The 14,929-nt window shown below is 49.0% G+C and overlaps 4 protein-coding genes across 5 annotated transcripts; all 4 read right to left on the bottom strand.

Annotated features, from left to right (window-relative positions):
- Window positions 1–391: 391 nt before the first annotated feature.
- On the bottom strand, window positions 392–3,806 carry tspan14 (tetraspanin 14). Of its 2 annotated transcripts, XM_080481932.1 has the most exons (9): window positions 3,488–3,806; window positions 2,935–3,015; window positions 2,815–2,865; window positions 2,590–2,736; window positions 2,194–2,364; window positions 2,001–2,126; window positions 1,688–1,738; window positions 1,171–1,284; window positions 392–901 (listed from the first exon to the last, which is right to left on the bottom strand). In XM_080481932.1, the coding sequence occupies exons 2-9, from the start codon at window positions 3,013–3,015 to the stop codon at window positions 836–838; spliced, it is 807 nt and encodes a 268-aa protein (XP_080338058.1). In that variant the 5' UTR covers window positions 3,488–3,806; the 3' UTR covers window positions 392–835. The 2 variants fall into 2 exon arrangements, with proteins under 2 accessions (XP_080338058.1, XP_080338057.1); XM_080481931.1 differs by having other exon boundaries at window positions 397–901; window positions 2,815–3,015.
- Window positions 3,807–3,811: 5 nt separating this feature from the next.
- On the bottom strand, window positions 3,812–5,941 carry LOC308120964 (uncharacterized protein). The gene is made up of 3 exons (XM_080481929.1): window positions 5,752–5,941; window positions 4,168–4,266; window positions 3,812–3,967 (listed from the first exon to the last, which is right to left on the bottom strand). The coding sequence occupies exons 1-3, from the start codon at window positions 5,801–5,803 to the stop codon at window positions 3,882–3,884; spliced, it is 237 nt and encodes a 78-aa protein (XP_080338055.1). The 5' UTR covers window positions 5,804–5,941; the 3' UTR covers window positions 3,812–3,881.
- Window positions 5,942–6,047: 106 nt separating this feature from the next.
- Window positions 6,048–9,878, bottom strand: cst7 (cystatin f). The gene is made up of 4 exons (XM_080481930.1): window positions 9,801–9,878; window positions 9,225–9,394; window positions 7,937–8,053; window positions 6,048–7,790 (listed from the first exon to the last, which is right to left on the bottom strand). The coding sequence occupies exons 1-4, from the start codon at window positions 9,844–9,846 to the stop codon at window positions 7,659–7,661; spliced, it is 465 nt and encodes a 154-aa protein (XP_080338056.1). The 5' UTR covers window positions 9,847–9,878; the 3' UTR covers window positions 6,048–7,658.
- Window positions 9,879–10,114: 236 nt separating this feature from the next.
- Window positions 10,115–13,583, bottom strand: syndig1 (synapse differentiation inducing 1). Its single transcript, XM_080481923.1, has 4 exons — window positions 13,381–13,583; window positions 12,145–12,754; window positions 11,585–11,722; window positions 10,115–10,708 (listed from the first exon to the last, which is right to left on the bottom strand). The coding sequence occupies exons 2-4, from the start codon at window positions 12,703–12,705 to the stop codon at window positions 10,550–10,552; spliced, it is 858 nt and encodes a 285-aa protein (XP_080338049.1). The 5' UTR covers window positions 12,706–12,754; window positions 13,381–13,583; the 3' UTR covers window positions 10,115–10,549.
- Window positions 13,584–14,929: the final 1,346 nt, after the last annotated feature.

Below are 14,929 nucleotides of genomic sequence, written 5' to 3'. Positions count from 1 at the left end.
ATTATCAAACCAACGCCAAATGTTCCGTTTTCAATTTCCTATCGTCTGATGTGACATAGCGACTTCACTACCCTGCTTAGTGGTTGGGGGGGGTCAAAGGTTAGGGGGGGGGAAGCGTCAGTAAAATGTGTGTCCATCAGTGAAGCAATTCAAACGACGGTGACAAATGATGGAATGAGTGGAGTGGTGGATCAAACAGCTTTGTAATCACCATCGGTTTTCATGGTGACACACGTGGCATTGGTGAAAGTGTGCGCTCTCGCGAGGGCCCGTTCTAGTTCCTTTAATGTAACTTACCCAACATATAACATCACAACTCATTTGAAAGCAAACACACAGAGCATCTGGAGAAAATATCTGTGGGTCAGAACATTACAATAAAAACAGGAAACAAGTAGAGCAATATGACTTTTATTTTGGTAAATGTAAAAAAGATAAAAATTCACTTTATAAAAAAAAAAAAAATCCCTTCAAAATAAAAGTTATCAAATTAAATTTAATTTGAAAGGTTTCACAATAAAGCTCAAACGTGCCATGAAACTAAAATGTTTTCAATTAGAGATCCAGTGTGAAGAAGGTCTGTGTCTGACGTCTCCAGAACATGTGTCCAACGACTGTGGAACGTCTGTCCACCGTCGGACACTGACACAGAGAAACACCTGAGTTCAACTGGAGGAAGACGATGATTAAGATACGAAGAGGCACTGAACGGTGAAGGTGAGGGGGGGCAACGTATAGGTCACATGGTAACACGGCAGGCCTGCAGTTACCCTAGCAACCGCATCATCAGCCCATCGCCTCCAGGTAGCGGCTCCGCCCCCACGAGGCGCACGCTTCAGTAGCTGAACTTCACCTTCTCGATGTCTGAGATCAAAGTCCGAGCCAGATAGATCCCCACCATCTGGAAGCAGAACCATCAGAACTACAGTCAGACAAGAACAACCAGAAACGAACGACCAGAAAACTACAAGCAATACACAGAACTTCAGTGTGTAGTGTGACTGTAGTACCAGTGTGTAGTGTGACTGTAGTACCAGTGTGTAGTGTGACTGTGGTACCAGTGTGTAGTGTGACTGTGGTACCAGTGCGTAGTATGACTGTGGTACCAGTGAGTAGTGTGACTGTAGTACCAGTGAGTAGTGTGACTGTAGTACCAGTGAGTAGTAGTACCTGCAGCAGAGAGATGAGCACGAAGACGATCGCCACAGCGTACAAGTTTCCTGTTAACCAGTCCTCCATGGCGGCCATGCAGCCTTTGATGTAGATATGATCAGTCCACTCGCTCTGAGAACATCAGGAGTATGTTAGGAGAACATCAGTAGTATGTTAGGAGAACATCGGGGGAACATCAGGAGTATGTTAGGAGAACATCGGGGGAACATCAGGAGTATGTTAGGAGAACATCAGTAGTATGTTAGGAGAACATCGGGGGAACATCAGGAGTATGTTAGGAGAACATCAGTAGTATGTTAGGAGAACATCAGTAGTATGTTAGGAGAACATCGGGGGAACATCAGGAGTATGTTAGGAGAACATCGGGGGAACATCAGAACATCAGCACACGCTTCTTGTTGAAAAGTAAATGCAGCGTTGGGGTAGTTGGATGTTCTCCGACGGAACCAGCTGATGTTCCTACAGACCAGGACACTGGAGGGTTAATGTGACCTGGAGCTGCACAGTCGCTCACCTGGTTCTTCCTTCTCACATCGTAGCCACACTGAGTGTTTACCACCGAGTCCTGGACACAGGAAACAAACACCCGGCTCACAGTCAGTAACAGTCAGTAACAGACAGTAACAGTAACAGTAACAAACAGTAACAGTAACAGACAGTATCAGTAACAGTAACAGACAGTAACAGTAACAGTAACACTCAGTAACAGTAACAGACAGTAACAGTCAGTAACAGTAACAGTCAGTAACAGACAGTAACAGTAACACTCAGTAACAGTAACAGACAGTAACAGACAGTAACAGACAGTGGATTTGTACAGGACTCACAGCAGGGTCAGTGTTGCAGCAGGAAAATGGAACCCCACATTTCTCTCTGCTGCGATGAGTCCCGTTACAGCTGAAGTAGACGTTGAGGTCCCAGTCCATCGGGTCTTGAGCTCCACAGCAGAGGTTCTGTTCAGGACGAGCAGCGTTAGTTCTGCCGCTGGCGTTGCTTGTGGTTTGTGTCTGTGGGAGTTACCATCCTCTGCAGCGAGTCGATGAGGTTCTGCAGGTCGATGTCGTCTCTGTACGCTCTGATGTTGGCGAGGAAGAACTCGTTGATCCAGTCCCTGACCTGAGCCTGGAACACCACCACCAGCACAGCCGCCGTCAGCTCCAGGAAGAAGATCAGCCCGATGACCCCGGAGAACTGGAAACACACACCTCAGAGTAACGGACCAACATGGGAGAGACGAAGTACAAACATGGGACAGACGAAGTACAAACATGGGACAGACGCAGTACAAACATGGGACAGACGAAGTACAAACATGGGACAGACGCAGTACAAACATGGGACAGATGCAGTACAAACATGGGACAGACGCAGTACAAACATGGGACAGACGTGAGCCTCAGATCGTTCTCAACGTACAAATCTGAGCAGACAGATGTTCTCTCTCAGCGCTCCCACACAGCCGGCGAAGCCCAGGATGAAGGTGACTCCGCCCACCACCAGCACCAACCAGACGGGGTCAAAGCCGTGCAGCCGGGTCACCTGGCTCAGGTCCTGCAAGACCCCCTGTAGATACACATCCAAAGGACGATGAGACTCCATCCCCACAGACGATGAGACTCCACCCCCCCCCCATGGACTCACCTTCTCACTCCAGGCCCACAAACCCACCGAGATGAAGGCCACGCCCGCCAGCTGAAACAGAACCAGCACGTCACTATGTTTGCGTGTGTGCGCGTGCGTGTGCGTGTGTGCGTCTCTTACCCAGAAGATGACATTGTAGCTGAACATGAGGTATTTGTAGCAGCAACTGATCTCAGCGTTCTCATAACGGTAGTAATACATCTGTGGAAGGAAGGACACACACTTCATACACAACACACACTGTACACACACTGTACACACACTGTACACACACTGTACACACACTGTACACACACTGTACACAGTCTCTAATGTTCAGGAGTAACTGGGAAGTCTCCTTCTCTCTCTCTTTCCCAATGTAATGCGCTTTTCAGGCGATTTGCGCAATCTCCCGATTGCGCAGTGCAAATAATGGATTCGTGAGTTGCGCAAAGATCCGCCGATCGCGCTGCCTAACCCTGATACTTCGGCCATAAATGCGAGCTGATTGAAAGTCCATTACCTGCGCAGTCCAATCGGTAGATCGCGCTAATCGCCCAAAAGCAAGGAAATAAACAGAGAACGGAGGACACCAGATAACCCGGTGACCAGGTGAAACAGGACACCTGCCAGACGCAGCATTATGCTAACATTAGCACACAGCTAACAGAGTCCAGAGATGATAAGAACTTACCTCGGAACCGACAGGACTGACAGAACCATCGGGACTGAGGCCTCCTTTCACTGAAACTCAGCAAACAACAGACAACAAGACTTCTTTTTTCCTTCTTCTTCACTTCCTTTTTCTGTTCCCTCCTCTTCTCCCACTGCCGCCCCCTGCTGGGATCCCTGTTACTGCAGGCTCGGGAAGGAGGAGACCGCTCTGTGTGCGTGTGTGTGTGTGTGTGTGTGTGTGTGTGTGTGTGTGTGTGTGTGTGTGTGTGTGTGTGTGTGTGTGTGTGTGTGTGTGTGTGTGTGTGTGTGTGTGTGAGCTAACAAACAGACTCAGACACGAAGCTTTCTGAGAAAAACAGTCAAATTTATTCCCCAGGTTTGTGACGTCCCAGTTTCCCCGGCCTGTGATTGGCTCAGGCGTTACAGCGATCAGTGTGGCAGCAGGTCCATCCGGGCTGAGAGCACATCTCCAGACGGGTGCAGCCTTTCTCCTTGTTGGCTGCACAAACACACACACACACACACACACACACACACACACACACACACACACACACACACACACACACACACACACACATCTTCATGACACTGATGCTTACAGAGACTGTTGGTAAGGTTTATGTGTGTGTGTGTGTGTGTGTGTGTGTGTGTGTGTGTGTGTGTGTGTGTGTGTGTGTGTGTGTGTGTGTGTGAGACCTTTAGTGTAGCAGGCCTGTTGGACCTTGCTGGTACACTGCAGCAGTAAGTTGTTGACCATCAGATGATCTTCGCCGTAACACTCAATGTGAAACTCGGCTGCAACACAAAGTCACACAACGTCAACACAGAGTACAGTTACTGATTACTTCTCCAGAACAAAGACTCCTTGCTTCCAACAGTCCGTCCTCCAACTTCGTTGCCTCACCAATTAAGGAGGATATAGAATCACCCTTGTTTATTTGAGATTTCTTGTTTACAGACAGACTGACAAACAGGAATCAGCTGATCTTCATGACAGCTGGTCAACAGGAGCATTTTGATCAGAGGAAGGATCCAGTACATGTCGGTGGAGATCCGGATCAAAATAATAGTTACAAATGGTCATTTCGCCGTAGAGCGCTACCTGCCTGTCACTTTAAATGACAAGTGCATTGTGGGAAACGGAGTCGTAGCACGTGTTGGTTTTGGGACGTGTAGTTTGTTGTTGTCCTGCTATGGTGTGTGAAATGACTGCTGATAGTCCAGTGTGTGTTAAAACAGCCTCCTCCCTCCATTAACTCCACCTTCCCTCCTCCCTCCATCAACTCCACCTTCCCTCCTCCCTCCATTAACTCCACCTTCCCTCCTCCACCTTCCCTCCTCCACCTTCCCTCCTCCCTCCATCAACTCCACCTTCCCTCCTCCACCTTCCCTCCTCCCTCCATCAACTCCACCTTCCCTCCTCCCTCCATAAACTCCACCTTCCCTCCTCCCTCCATCAGTTCCTCCATAAATTCCACCTTCCCTCCTCCCTCCATCAACTCCACCTTCCCTCCTCCACCTTCCCTCCTCCCTCCATCAACTCCTCCATAAATTCCACCTTCCCTCCTCCCTCCATCAACTCCACATTACCTCCTCCCTCCATCAGTTCCTCCATAAATTCCACCTTCCCTCATCCCTCCATCAACTCCACCTTCCCTCCTGCCTCCATCAACTCCACCTTCCCTCCTCCCTCCATCAACTCCTCCATAAATTCCACCTTCCCTCCTCCCTCCATCAACTCCACATTACCTCCTCCCTCCATCAGTTCCTCCATAAATTCCACCTTCCCACCTCCCTCCATCAACTCCACCTTCCCCCCTCCCTCCATCAACTCCACCTTCCCTCCTCCCTCCACCAGTTCCTCCATCAACTCCACATTACCTCCTCCCTCCATCAACTCCTCCATAAATTCCACCTTCCCGCCTCCCTCCATCAACTCCACCTTCCCTCCTCCCTCCATCAACTCTACCTTCCCTCCTCCCTCCACCAGTTCCTCCATCAACTCCACATTACCTCCTCCCTCCATCAACTCCACCTTCCCCCCTCCCTCCATCAACTCCACATTACCTCCTCCCTTGAGTTCTTTGAAATTATGAAATAAAATCCTGGAATCACCAAACTACATAAAGGAATAAGTTCCGTTGATCTGGATCTGGACTACGTGTCATTTCCTGCGCCGACGCTTGGTGGACGACAGAAATCTCTGATTGTTCTTGTCTTTCTGTCGTAGATTCAATGAGGTTCTGAGATGCTTCTCAGTGTGTGTGTGTGTTACGGTACCTGAGCTGAGTGTTATCAGCATTAGCATGGTGATCAGCAGGCACAGCTTCATGGTGTCGTCCAGGTCAGCAGTCCCAGGCTCTGTGAAGACGAGCTTTATATACGTCTGTCCTGTTCAGACTGATAAGACGAGACGACACGCTGTCCTGAACTCTCGTTCAAACATCTGCTGTTTATCTGAACTTCGAACGGGCCGAACGTTCAGCCGAGTCGGCGCTCGTGACTCAGCGTTTAATCTGAGAGGTCACCCTGTCTGCTGCCATGACTCGGCGCACTGGAACACGACTCCGACCACAGTCTGTTCAACACAACTTTATTCAAACAGCTTCAGGTCCGACACAGGCAGGGGAGCGGACAAGACACCACAAGTCACCAGCAGCAGGTACAGGAGAGGGTGGAGAGAAAGAACTACCTGTCACAGGAAGACACCTGCAGAACCAGGCTCAGAGGAGAAGAAACCTGCAGAACCAGGCTCAGAGGAGAAGAAACCCGCAGAACCAGGCTCAGAGGAGAAGAAACCCGCAGAACCAGACTCGGAGGAGAAGAAACCCGCAGAACCAGACTCGGAGGAGAAGAAACCCGCAGAACCAGACTCGGAGGAGGAGACTTTTCAATAAAGAGAAGTTCATATTGTGATATGATCTGTTCTGCTAGTTCCTGTCAGTACTTCCTGTCAGTACTTCCTGTCAGTACTCCCTGTCAGTACTTCCTATAGAGACTCTCACTGCAGTATCTTCATCAGTTGAAGACTTCTGTGACTTCATAAAAGCTCATCCAGGCTTTTATGTCTTTAAGACAAGTTGCTCATTATCATCTGGTTTCACTGATCAATGCATTAGTGTATCATCTGCATAACAATGGAAGTTAATGGAAAGTTTTCTTGATAGTATTTCCTACAGGAAGCAGGTATAATTTGAAAACTATAGGTCCTAATACAGAACCTTGAGGAATGCCATAATGAACTTTGCTGACTTCTTTAATGTTGGCAGTTGTTGGTTTTACTGTAGAGCTATCCTCTGAGTTGTTGGTTCTACCATAGAGCTATCCTCTGAGTTGTTGGTTCTACCGTAGAGCTATCTTCTGAATTGTTGGTTCTACCATAGAGCTATCCTCTGAATTGTTGGTTCTACCATAGAGCTATCCTCTGAATTGTTGGTTCTACCGTAGAGCTGACCTCTGAATTATTGGTTCTACCATAGAGCTATCCTCTGAGTTGTTGGTTCTACCGTAGAGCTGACCTCTGAATTATTGGTTCTACCATAGAGCTATCCTCTGAGTTGTTGGTTCTACCATAGAGCTATCCTCTGAATTGTTGGTTCTACCTTAGAGCTATCCTCTGAATTGTTGGTTCTACCGTAGAGCTGACCTCTGAATTATTGGTTCTACCATAGAGCTATCCTCTGAGTTGTTGGTTCTACCGTAGAGCTGACCTCTGAATTATTGGTTCTACCATAGAGCTATCCTCTGAGTTGTTGGTTCTACCGTAGAGCTGACCTCTGAATTATTGGTTCTACCATAGAGCTATCCTCTGAGTTGTTGGTTCTACCATAGAGCTATCCTCTGAATTTGTGGTTCTACCATAGAGCTATCCTCTGAACTATTGGTTCTACCATAGAGCTATCCTCTGATTTATTGGTTCTACCATAGAGCTATCCTCTGAATAGTTGGTTCTCCTGTAGAGCTATCCTCTGAGTTGTTGATTCTACCGTAGAGCTATCCTCTGAGTTGTTGGTTCTACCATAGAGCTATCCTCTGAGTTGTTGGTTCTCCTGTAGAGCTATCCTCTGAGTTGTTGGTTCTACCATAGAGCTATCCTCTGAAATGTTGGTTCTACCGTAGAGCTATCCTCTGAGTTGTTGGTTTGTCTTCAGTGGATCAATAGAATCAAGCGATCTGCTTCCAGAACCTTAGCCCAGAGAGGGAAGGGTGGTGGTGGGGGTGGGGGTGGGGGTGGGGGTGGGGGTTCCACAGAGCAGCTCCAGAGTTTCATTTTGTTGTTTCCATGGAATCGTCCAAACCTCCGCATGACATCGAAGAGTCTGTCACACATCATCAACAAAAACATCATCATTATATTCGTTCATCTTATTTAGATGGATTGTTTACATATTTACGTGTTGTTTTTTCAGTGTTGTTTATCCGTTTTTGTTGTTCTCCTGTTCTTGTTGTTGTTTACGTGTCTCACCTGCTGCAGACGACCTGCAGGCTGGAAGCTGCACTTCACCAGATTGTTGTCGTCTCCTTTACGACAAATCGTTCTGGAAATGTTGAAATCTACGATGTAACGAAGTCCTTTCACTATCTGAAACACACACACACACACACACACACACACACACACACACACAGGATCTCACAGTCAACACAACCCTGGTACTCCAGAGGACTTCGGTCGGTCCAGGGGCCGATCAAGGTAACTTCAGGATTAACTCTGGTTTTCCGTACTACGACGTACGACGCTGGTTCACTTCTTCCCAGGATAAATCACCATGGTAACAGACTCTGACTGTCTAACCTGCTCCGGAGCAGGATATGTTCTGGATAAGATCACAGTGAGTGTAAAGCTCCGCCTCCTGACCAATCAGATCTCTTGGAAAATACCCCGCCCATTCTTAAATGATGGCGATTGGTGAAAGTATTTAGAACAATCTTTATGACAGAACCCAATAAATCCTGGTCTCTGAGGCTTTGAAGGAGGTTCTTGTTCTGGTTCTTGACTTGTTCCAGGTCTGTTTGGCTCCACGAGGGTTGATCTGGAATAATGAGCTTAATAATACTGCTGACGCTGACAGAACTGCAGAACCATGAATTAATGGAAGCAGAACTTCTCCCGTCGTCACGGTGATGAATTAATATTCCAACAGGAAACAAACTCACACGGAGGAACCTCCGCCTCAGAACCAGTGGAGGTAAAATGTAAAGTAGAAGAAGAGCAGTGAGGAAGCTCTGCCTGGAACCGTTCTGCTGGAATAAAGTGAAAGTGACTCCGGTTCTATTGTCCCATGAATTAATCCGCTCTAATCTCACCAAGTCAGGATTAACAAGTCAGGAAGGTTCTGGTTCTGGCTGCAGCAGCAGTGTTGCTCTGAGCTGCTGGATGTGTTGGAATTCTTCATAATCTCAGAGATTAACTGCTCCTCTATGGTAAAGTCAGCTGCTCAACAGGGTTTCTCCCTCTGTGATTGGTCACATGCTGGAAGCTCCGCCCCTTTCAGGTGAACGCTCTGATCCTGGAGGGAAACTCTGGTTGAACTGGTGAGTTGATAACCTGCTTCCTGTTAATGCTGATCAGGATCCAGAATGTCTGGGTTAGTTAATCCAGGAAACAGAGATATCCTGGTATGTTAATCCAGGTAACAGAGATATCCTGGTATGTTAATCCAGGTAACAGAGATATCCTGGTATGTTAATCCAGGTATCAGAGATATCCTGGTATGTTAATCCCGGGTAATTTTACAGGCCTCTGGTCCTACCTGCCGCTGGGCTCTGTGGACGGAAGACGGTCGGAACAAGAAGATATCGTTTGACTGGTTGTTGAAGGAACGTGCAGCACTTAGGACCACCTGCAGGAGGCGCTGGTCACTCCTGCTGAGATCGGAGGGAGATCCAGGCATCATGAGGAGGCCAGCGGGTGACCTCTGACCTGCAGGAGGAGGAGGAGGAGGAAGAGGAGGAGGAGGAGGAAGGGGCGGGGGTTCTCAGTCTGTGAAAACATCCTGACTGAAGACTGACTGAGATCGATTGTTGCGAAGGTAAATTTTGGTTCAACAAACAAATCTTTAATGTTGAATTAAAAACGTGAATCTTGGTTCCGAGGGGAGAACCTAGAGGACATCACATGTTGGGTCACGTCGTGTTACATCCTGTTATTCTCTCAGGCCGAGTCCTCTCAACAGATGTTTTTTATCTATAAATTCATCGAAAACCATTACACACACACACACACACACACACACACACACACACACACACACACACACACACACACACACACACACACACACACACACACACACACACACACACACACAGCAGGATCAGACACTCACCAACAGCAGCAAGCAGACAGATGAGCTGCAGCCACTTCACTTCCATCTTGTGAAAACACTCACACACACTCACACACACACACACACACACACACACACACACACACACACACACACACACACACACACACACACACACACACACACCTGCTTCCTGTGAGGAGACCACAGTCCGTCTCTCCACCAATCGGAGCTCGAACCAGCAGGAAGTGAGAGCCGTGTGTCATGTCCTGCCCTCTGCAGTTAAACTGCAAGTTTACCAGGCAAGAGTAATCTGATTACTCACTGAAATAAACTCACAGAGGAAGTGTTGTGAGATTCACAAAACATCTCTTTATTTATTCTGCAATTTCACTTCCTGATTTCATTTACATGCAAATAAATAATAGACTTAAACTGAGTGCGTGTGTGTGTGTGTGTGTGTGTGTGTGTGTGTGTGTGTGTGTGTGTGTGTGTGTGTGTGTGTGTGTGTGTGTGTGTGTGTGTGTGTGTGTGTGTGTGTGTGGCGCCTCCTGCAGGAGGAATTCAGAATGTCTTCCCATCAGGTTTTGGAGGACAGAAACTGTCCGTGTCCTGAAGGTGTCTAACGTCCTCCTGATTCCAGCCGCTGCTTCATCAGATCCTGCCTCCTGATTGGTGGAAAGCCGACGCCCGGCCGGATGCACTTCAGAGGTGGCCCTCCGGCCAGCGGACTGTGCCTTCGGACCGGGCTCCGGGCTGATAAGTAGCTGAGCTCCTGGTCGTCATGGCTACCAGTGGTGGTTCTTGGACAGGTAGGCGATGAGCGCCACGGCCACGCCCACATAGATCCCCGTCCCGATGGTGATGGACAGGACGGCCAGGAAGAGGGTGCGGCGCGAACTGGAGCCGGCCCGGTGGAAGTCCCCTTTCTTCACCGCCTTGTTGGTCTGAGGGGGGGCGACACAACCACGCGACAGGGAACAGTCAGACAACAGCGGGAAACATCTGGAAACATGTGGAACCCTGGGTTGAATCAGTGAGGTACAGTATGTTACAGTACAGGCACAGTGTGTGTGTGTGTGTGTGTGTGTGTGTGTGTGTGTGTGTGTGTGTGTGTGTGTGTGTGTGTGTGTGTGTGTGTGTGTGTGTGTGTGTGTGTGTGTGTGTGTGTGTGTGTGTGGGTGTGTGTGTGCAGTTTTCTGTTGCTAAGCGATGCTTTTAGTGTGGGAAGCGTTGCCGTTGGAAACCAGCTCCTCTTTCCTTTGAAGAAGTTCGATGTGCAGTTGCCATGGAAACATATTCTACAACACATGCACACGTCACACCAACAGAATCACACACACACACTACACATTTCACCACAGCACACACAAACAAAACACATATTCCCATACACAAGTACTCACCTATACTCACTCACACACATTCACACACACTCACACACACACACACACACACACACACACACACACACACACACACACACACACACACACACACACACACACACACACACACACACACACACACTCACACACACTCACACACAGATAACAGGTAAACTGAAAGGTGAGAAACTTCAGACCTTAAAAACCAAGACGACGTGGAAAACCACTGCAAGGACTCTGAGACGTGGTTGAAACTATGCCTTAGAGAACCATTGTCCGTGGACACTTTAAAAAAAACCACAGACCTTAGAGAACCATTGTCCGTGGACACTTTAAAAAAAACCATAGACCTTAGAGAACCATTGTCCGTGGACACTTTAAAAAAAACCATAGACCTTAGAGAACCATTGTCCGTGGACAGTGTTTGAGGCTCACCTGGTGCGACAGGTAGAAGGCGGCGATGCCGAGCGGCCAGAAGCAGCAGAGCATGGAGAAGACACTGAGACCAAGATGATCTCTGGGAGGCATCAGCAGGAAGGTGTCGTCACTGTCCGAGTCACTGGAGGACTCACTCTGACACACACACACACACACACACACACACACACACACACACACACACACACACACACACACACACACGCACACACACACACACACGCACGCACACACACACACACACACGCACACACACACACACACACACACACACACACACACACACACAGAGTGGTAAGGAAACGTTTTGACCTTTGACCCCCAGACGGAAGGTTCCGTCTGCAGCAGGTCCAGTGGACAAACTGACCAGAGTCCCGGGGACACGTGTTCGATTCCACAGTGACACCAACAAGAACACTGACAGTCACTCATTGTTACCATGGTAACCACACAGTTATCACACTCCTCTGTCTCCTCTCCAACATGGATCTCCTCACACCTCCTCCTCACCCCCTGATTCCCCCTCACTCCTCCTCACTCCTCCTCTAACGCCTCACCTCCAGCTCCTGCAGCTCCTGCAGCTCCTCCTCGTCCTCCACTTCATACGACAGTGAAGGAATCTTGGCCTCGTCTCCTGGAAACTCCAGAAACCTCCCATCAGCGAACATCAGCAGCTCCCTGGGAACGGAGGAGGAGGAGGTGTAGGTGGAGGCATCGGAGCCGAGCCCCTCGATGAAGGTGGTCTCGCAGCAGTCTCCTCCCCCCACCTCCCCCCACATCCTCAGGACACTCTCTGGGCACAGGAGGAGGCCTGGGGAGCCCTGGAGGCGCGGGTCCAGTCCTGTCTGGTGGGGCAGCAGAGCACTGGCGTCGAGGAGCAGAGCAGGAGGCGCACTGTGCTCCTGCTGAGGAGCTGTAACGACCACGCCGTGGTACTGAGGAGTCGAGTAAAGCTCCGCCTCCAACCGCGGTGTGCTGATCTGTCCATTCATTCTGCAGCCACTTGCTGCTCCTGCTAGTCCTGCTGCTCCTCCTGCTGCTCCTCCTGCTCCTCCTCCTGCTCCACCTCTCTCAGTCTTCCAGGAGAGAGCAGCCTCTTCTCCTCCTCTCTCCTCCATTCCTCCTCAGATGTGTCCCTCAGAGAGGTCAGAGGTCGTCCATAGCAGACTGAAAAACAAACCAAAACACAAGTCACAATATCAGACACACACACACACACACACACACACACACACACACACACACACACACACACACGCATACAAATATAAACAAACACACAGAAGAACACATACTAAGAATGAAGTATTGAGAATTGAGCTTTCGTTCATTGTCAGTCATCGATGAGGTGTGTGTGTGTGTGTGTGTGTGTGTGTGTGTGTGTGTGTGTGTGTGTGTGTGTGCCGTAATGACGTAATTTGTGTTTGTATGATTGTTTGTTTACCCATATTGTTCACGTGGTCTGACACTTCCTGGCTGCAGGACTCTGACGTCATCAAGACTGCAGGTCCTCGTGTTTGTGCGTGTGCGTGTGACACGTCGAGCGTCCACACAAACCGATCACTCATCGGGCCTCGTGCACTCGCACTGATACGTGTATGCGCACGCGCATGGCTGTTTACAGCCCGCAACGTAACTGTACGAGCAGAAAGCATCTCGAATACCGACGGTCACCGGCTGTGACGTCACACACACACACACACACACACACACACACACACACACACACACACACACACACACACACACACACACACACACACACACACACACACACACACACACACACTCACCTCCCAAGGTGAGACACGGGGCTGCAGCCGTCCACCCATCCAATCCTCCCGGCGGCTCTCACGTCCGTCCCGCGGCCGCTCTCCGAGCCCTCCGAGCCGGACACCGATCGCCCCCGAGTCCCGCTGTGATCCGGAGGCTCCGAAACTAACGGAGACAGCGAGACGATAGGAGGATGAGACAGGCAGGAGGACGATTCTCCTGCAGGGAGGAGGAGGAGGAGGAAGAGGAGGAGGAGGGAGAGAGAGAAAGAGAGAGAGAAATGAAAAGCGAGAGGGAGATGGAGGAGGGAGAGAGAGAGGGAGGGAGAGAGATACAGAGAGAGGGAGGGAGAGAGAGAGAGAGAGAGAGAGAGAAGACTTGAGATGCCAGGTTCTCCACCAGGTGGAGCTTCTCCACCCACCTGGAGAGAATCGTGGACTCAGAGCTTCATACCAGAAACTTCCCCCTCTGGACTGTTCCAGTAGCTGGACGTCCTCGTGGAACCGAACCTGAAGAAAACATTCATCTGGAAAAAGCAGACCTGCAGACCTCTCACAATCACAATCACAATCACAACCACAACCACAATCACAACCACAACCACAACCACAACCACAACCACTGTCACAATCACAACCACTGTCACAATCACAATCACAACCACAATCACAATCATAATCACAACCACAACCACAATCACAACCACTGGCACAATCATAATCACAACCATAATCACAACCACTGTCACAACCACAACCACTGTCACAACCACAACCACAACCACAACCACTATCACGATCAATAACATCTTCAGATTGTCGGTAGAACCTGATTCCAGTTCTTCAGCCTCCATCCTGGAGAGTCTCTGAGTTCTTCATCGAACCAACAACATGTTAGATCCAACCCCCCCGATTAGTGATCAATACCAGATTAGATCAACCTGATTAGTGATCAATACTAGATCAGATCAATGGGTTCTCACCATATCAGAACATCCAACTGCAGAGACTGAAACACTAAATCAGGATTAAAGGTTCTGCACTGAACTGGATCAATCAGGTTGATCAGACGGGTTCCAGAGAGGAGGGTCTACCCGGCAGCAGGTGAAACACATGAGGGAGGAGTCAGCCAATCACACACTGAGGGAAGGCAGACAGCAACGGGACGAGAGGCCTGAGAGCAAGAGGTGATTTTCAAAATAAAACAGGAAGTGCTCACACTGAAGGAGACCAGGCACGTAAGAATCACAAACTTAACCATCGTTGCTTCGCATCCCGACATCCTGCGGGAATATTATCTTCATTAACGTCCATTGTTACGCAGACGATACACAAATCTATTGATCAGAGGAACCAGATGGTTCCTGTTTCATCTACCAAAGCGAAACAGGGTGGGACGACAAAAGTTGTGGATGGTACGGAAAAAACCGTAGCGACGGTCACCCCTCTGTTAAGGTACCTAGCACAATTTACAATTTAATATTTTAAATATCTCCTCGCTGTATAAATGGTATTTTATATTTTATATTGTTGTTCTAATCCGCTGCTTCTTGCTCGCCGGTTGTTTAGT

Source organism: Lipophrys pholis (assembly GCF_963383615.2).
Source record: "Lipophrys pholis genome assembly, chromosome: 15".
NCBI classification, from domain to species: Eukaryota; Metazoa; Chordata; class Actinopteri; order Blenniiformes; family Blenniidae; genus Lipophrys; species Lipophrys pholis.
Note: the sequence above shows the minus strand (reverse complement) of the source record. Positions and strands in the feature narration are given on the sequence as shown.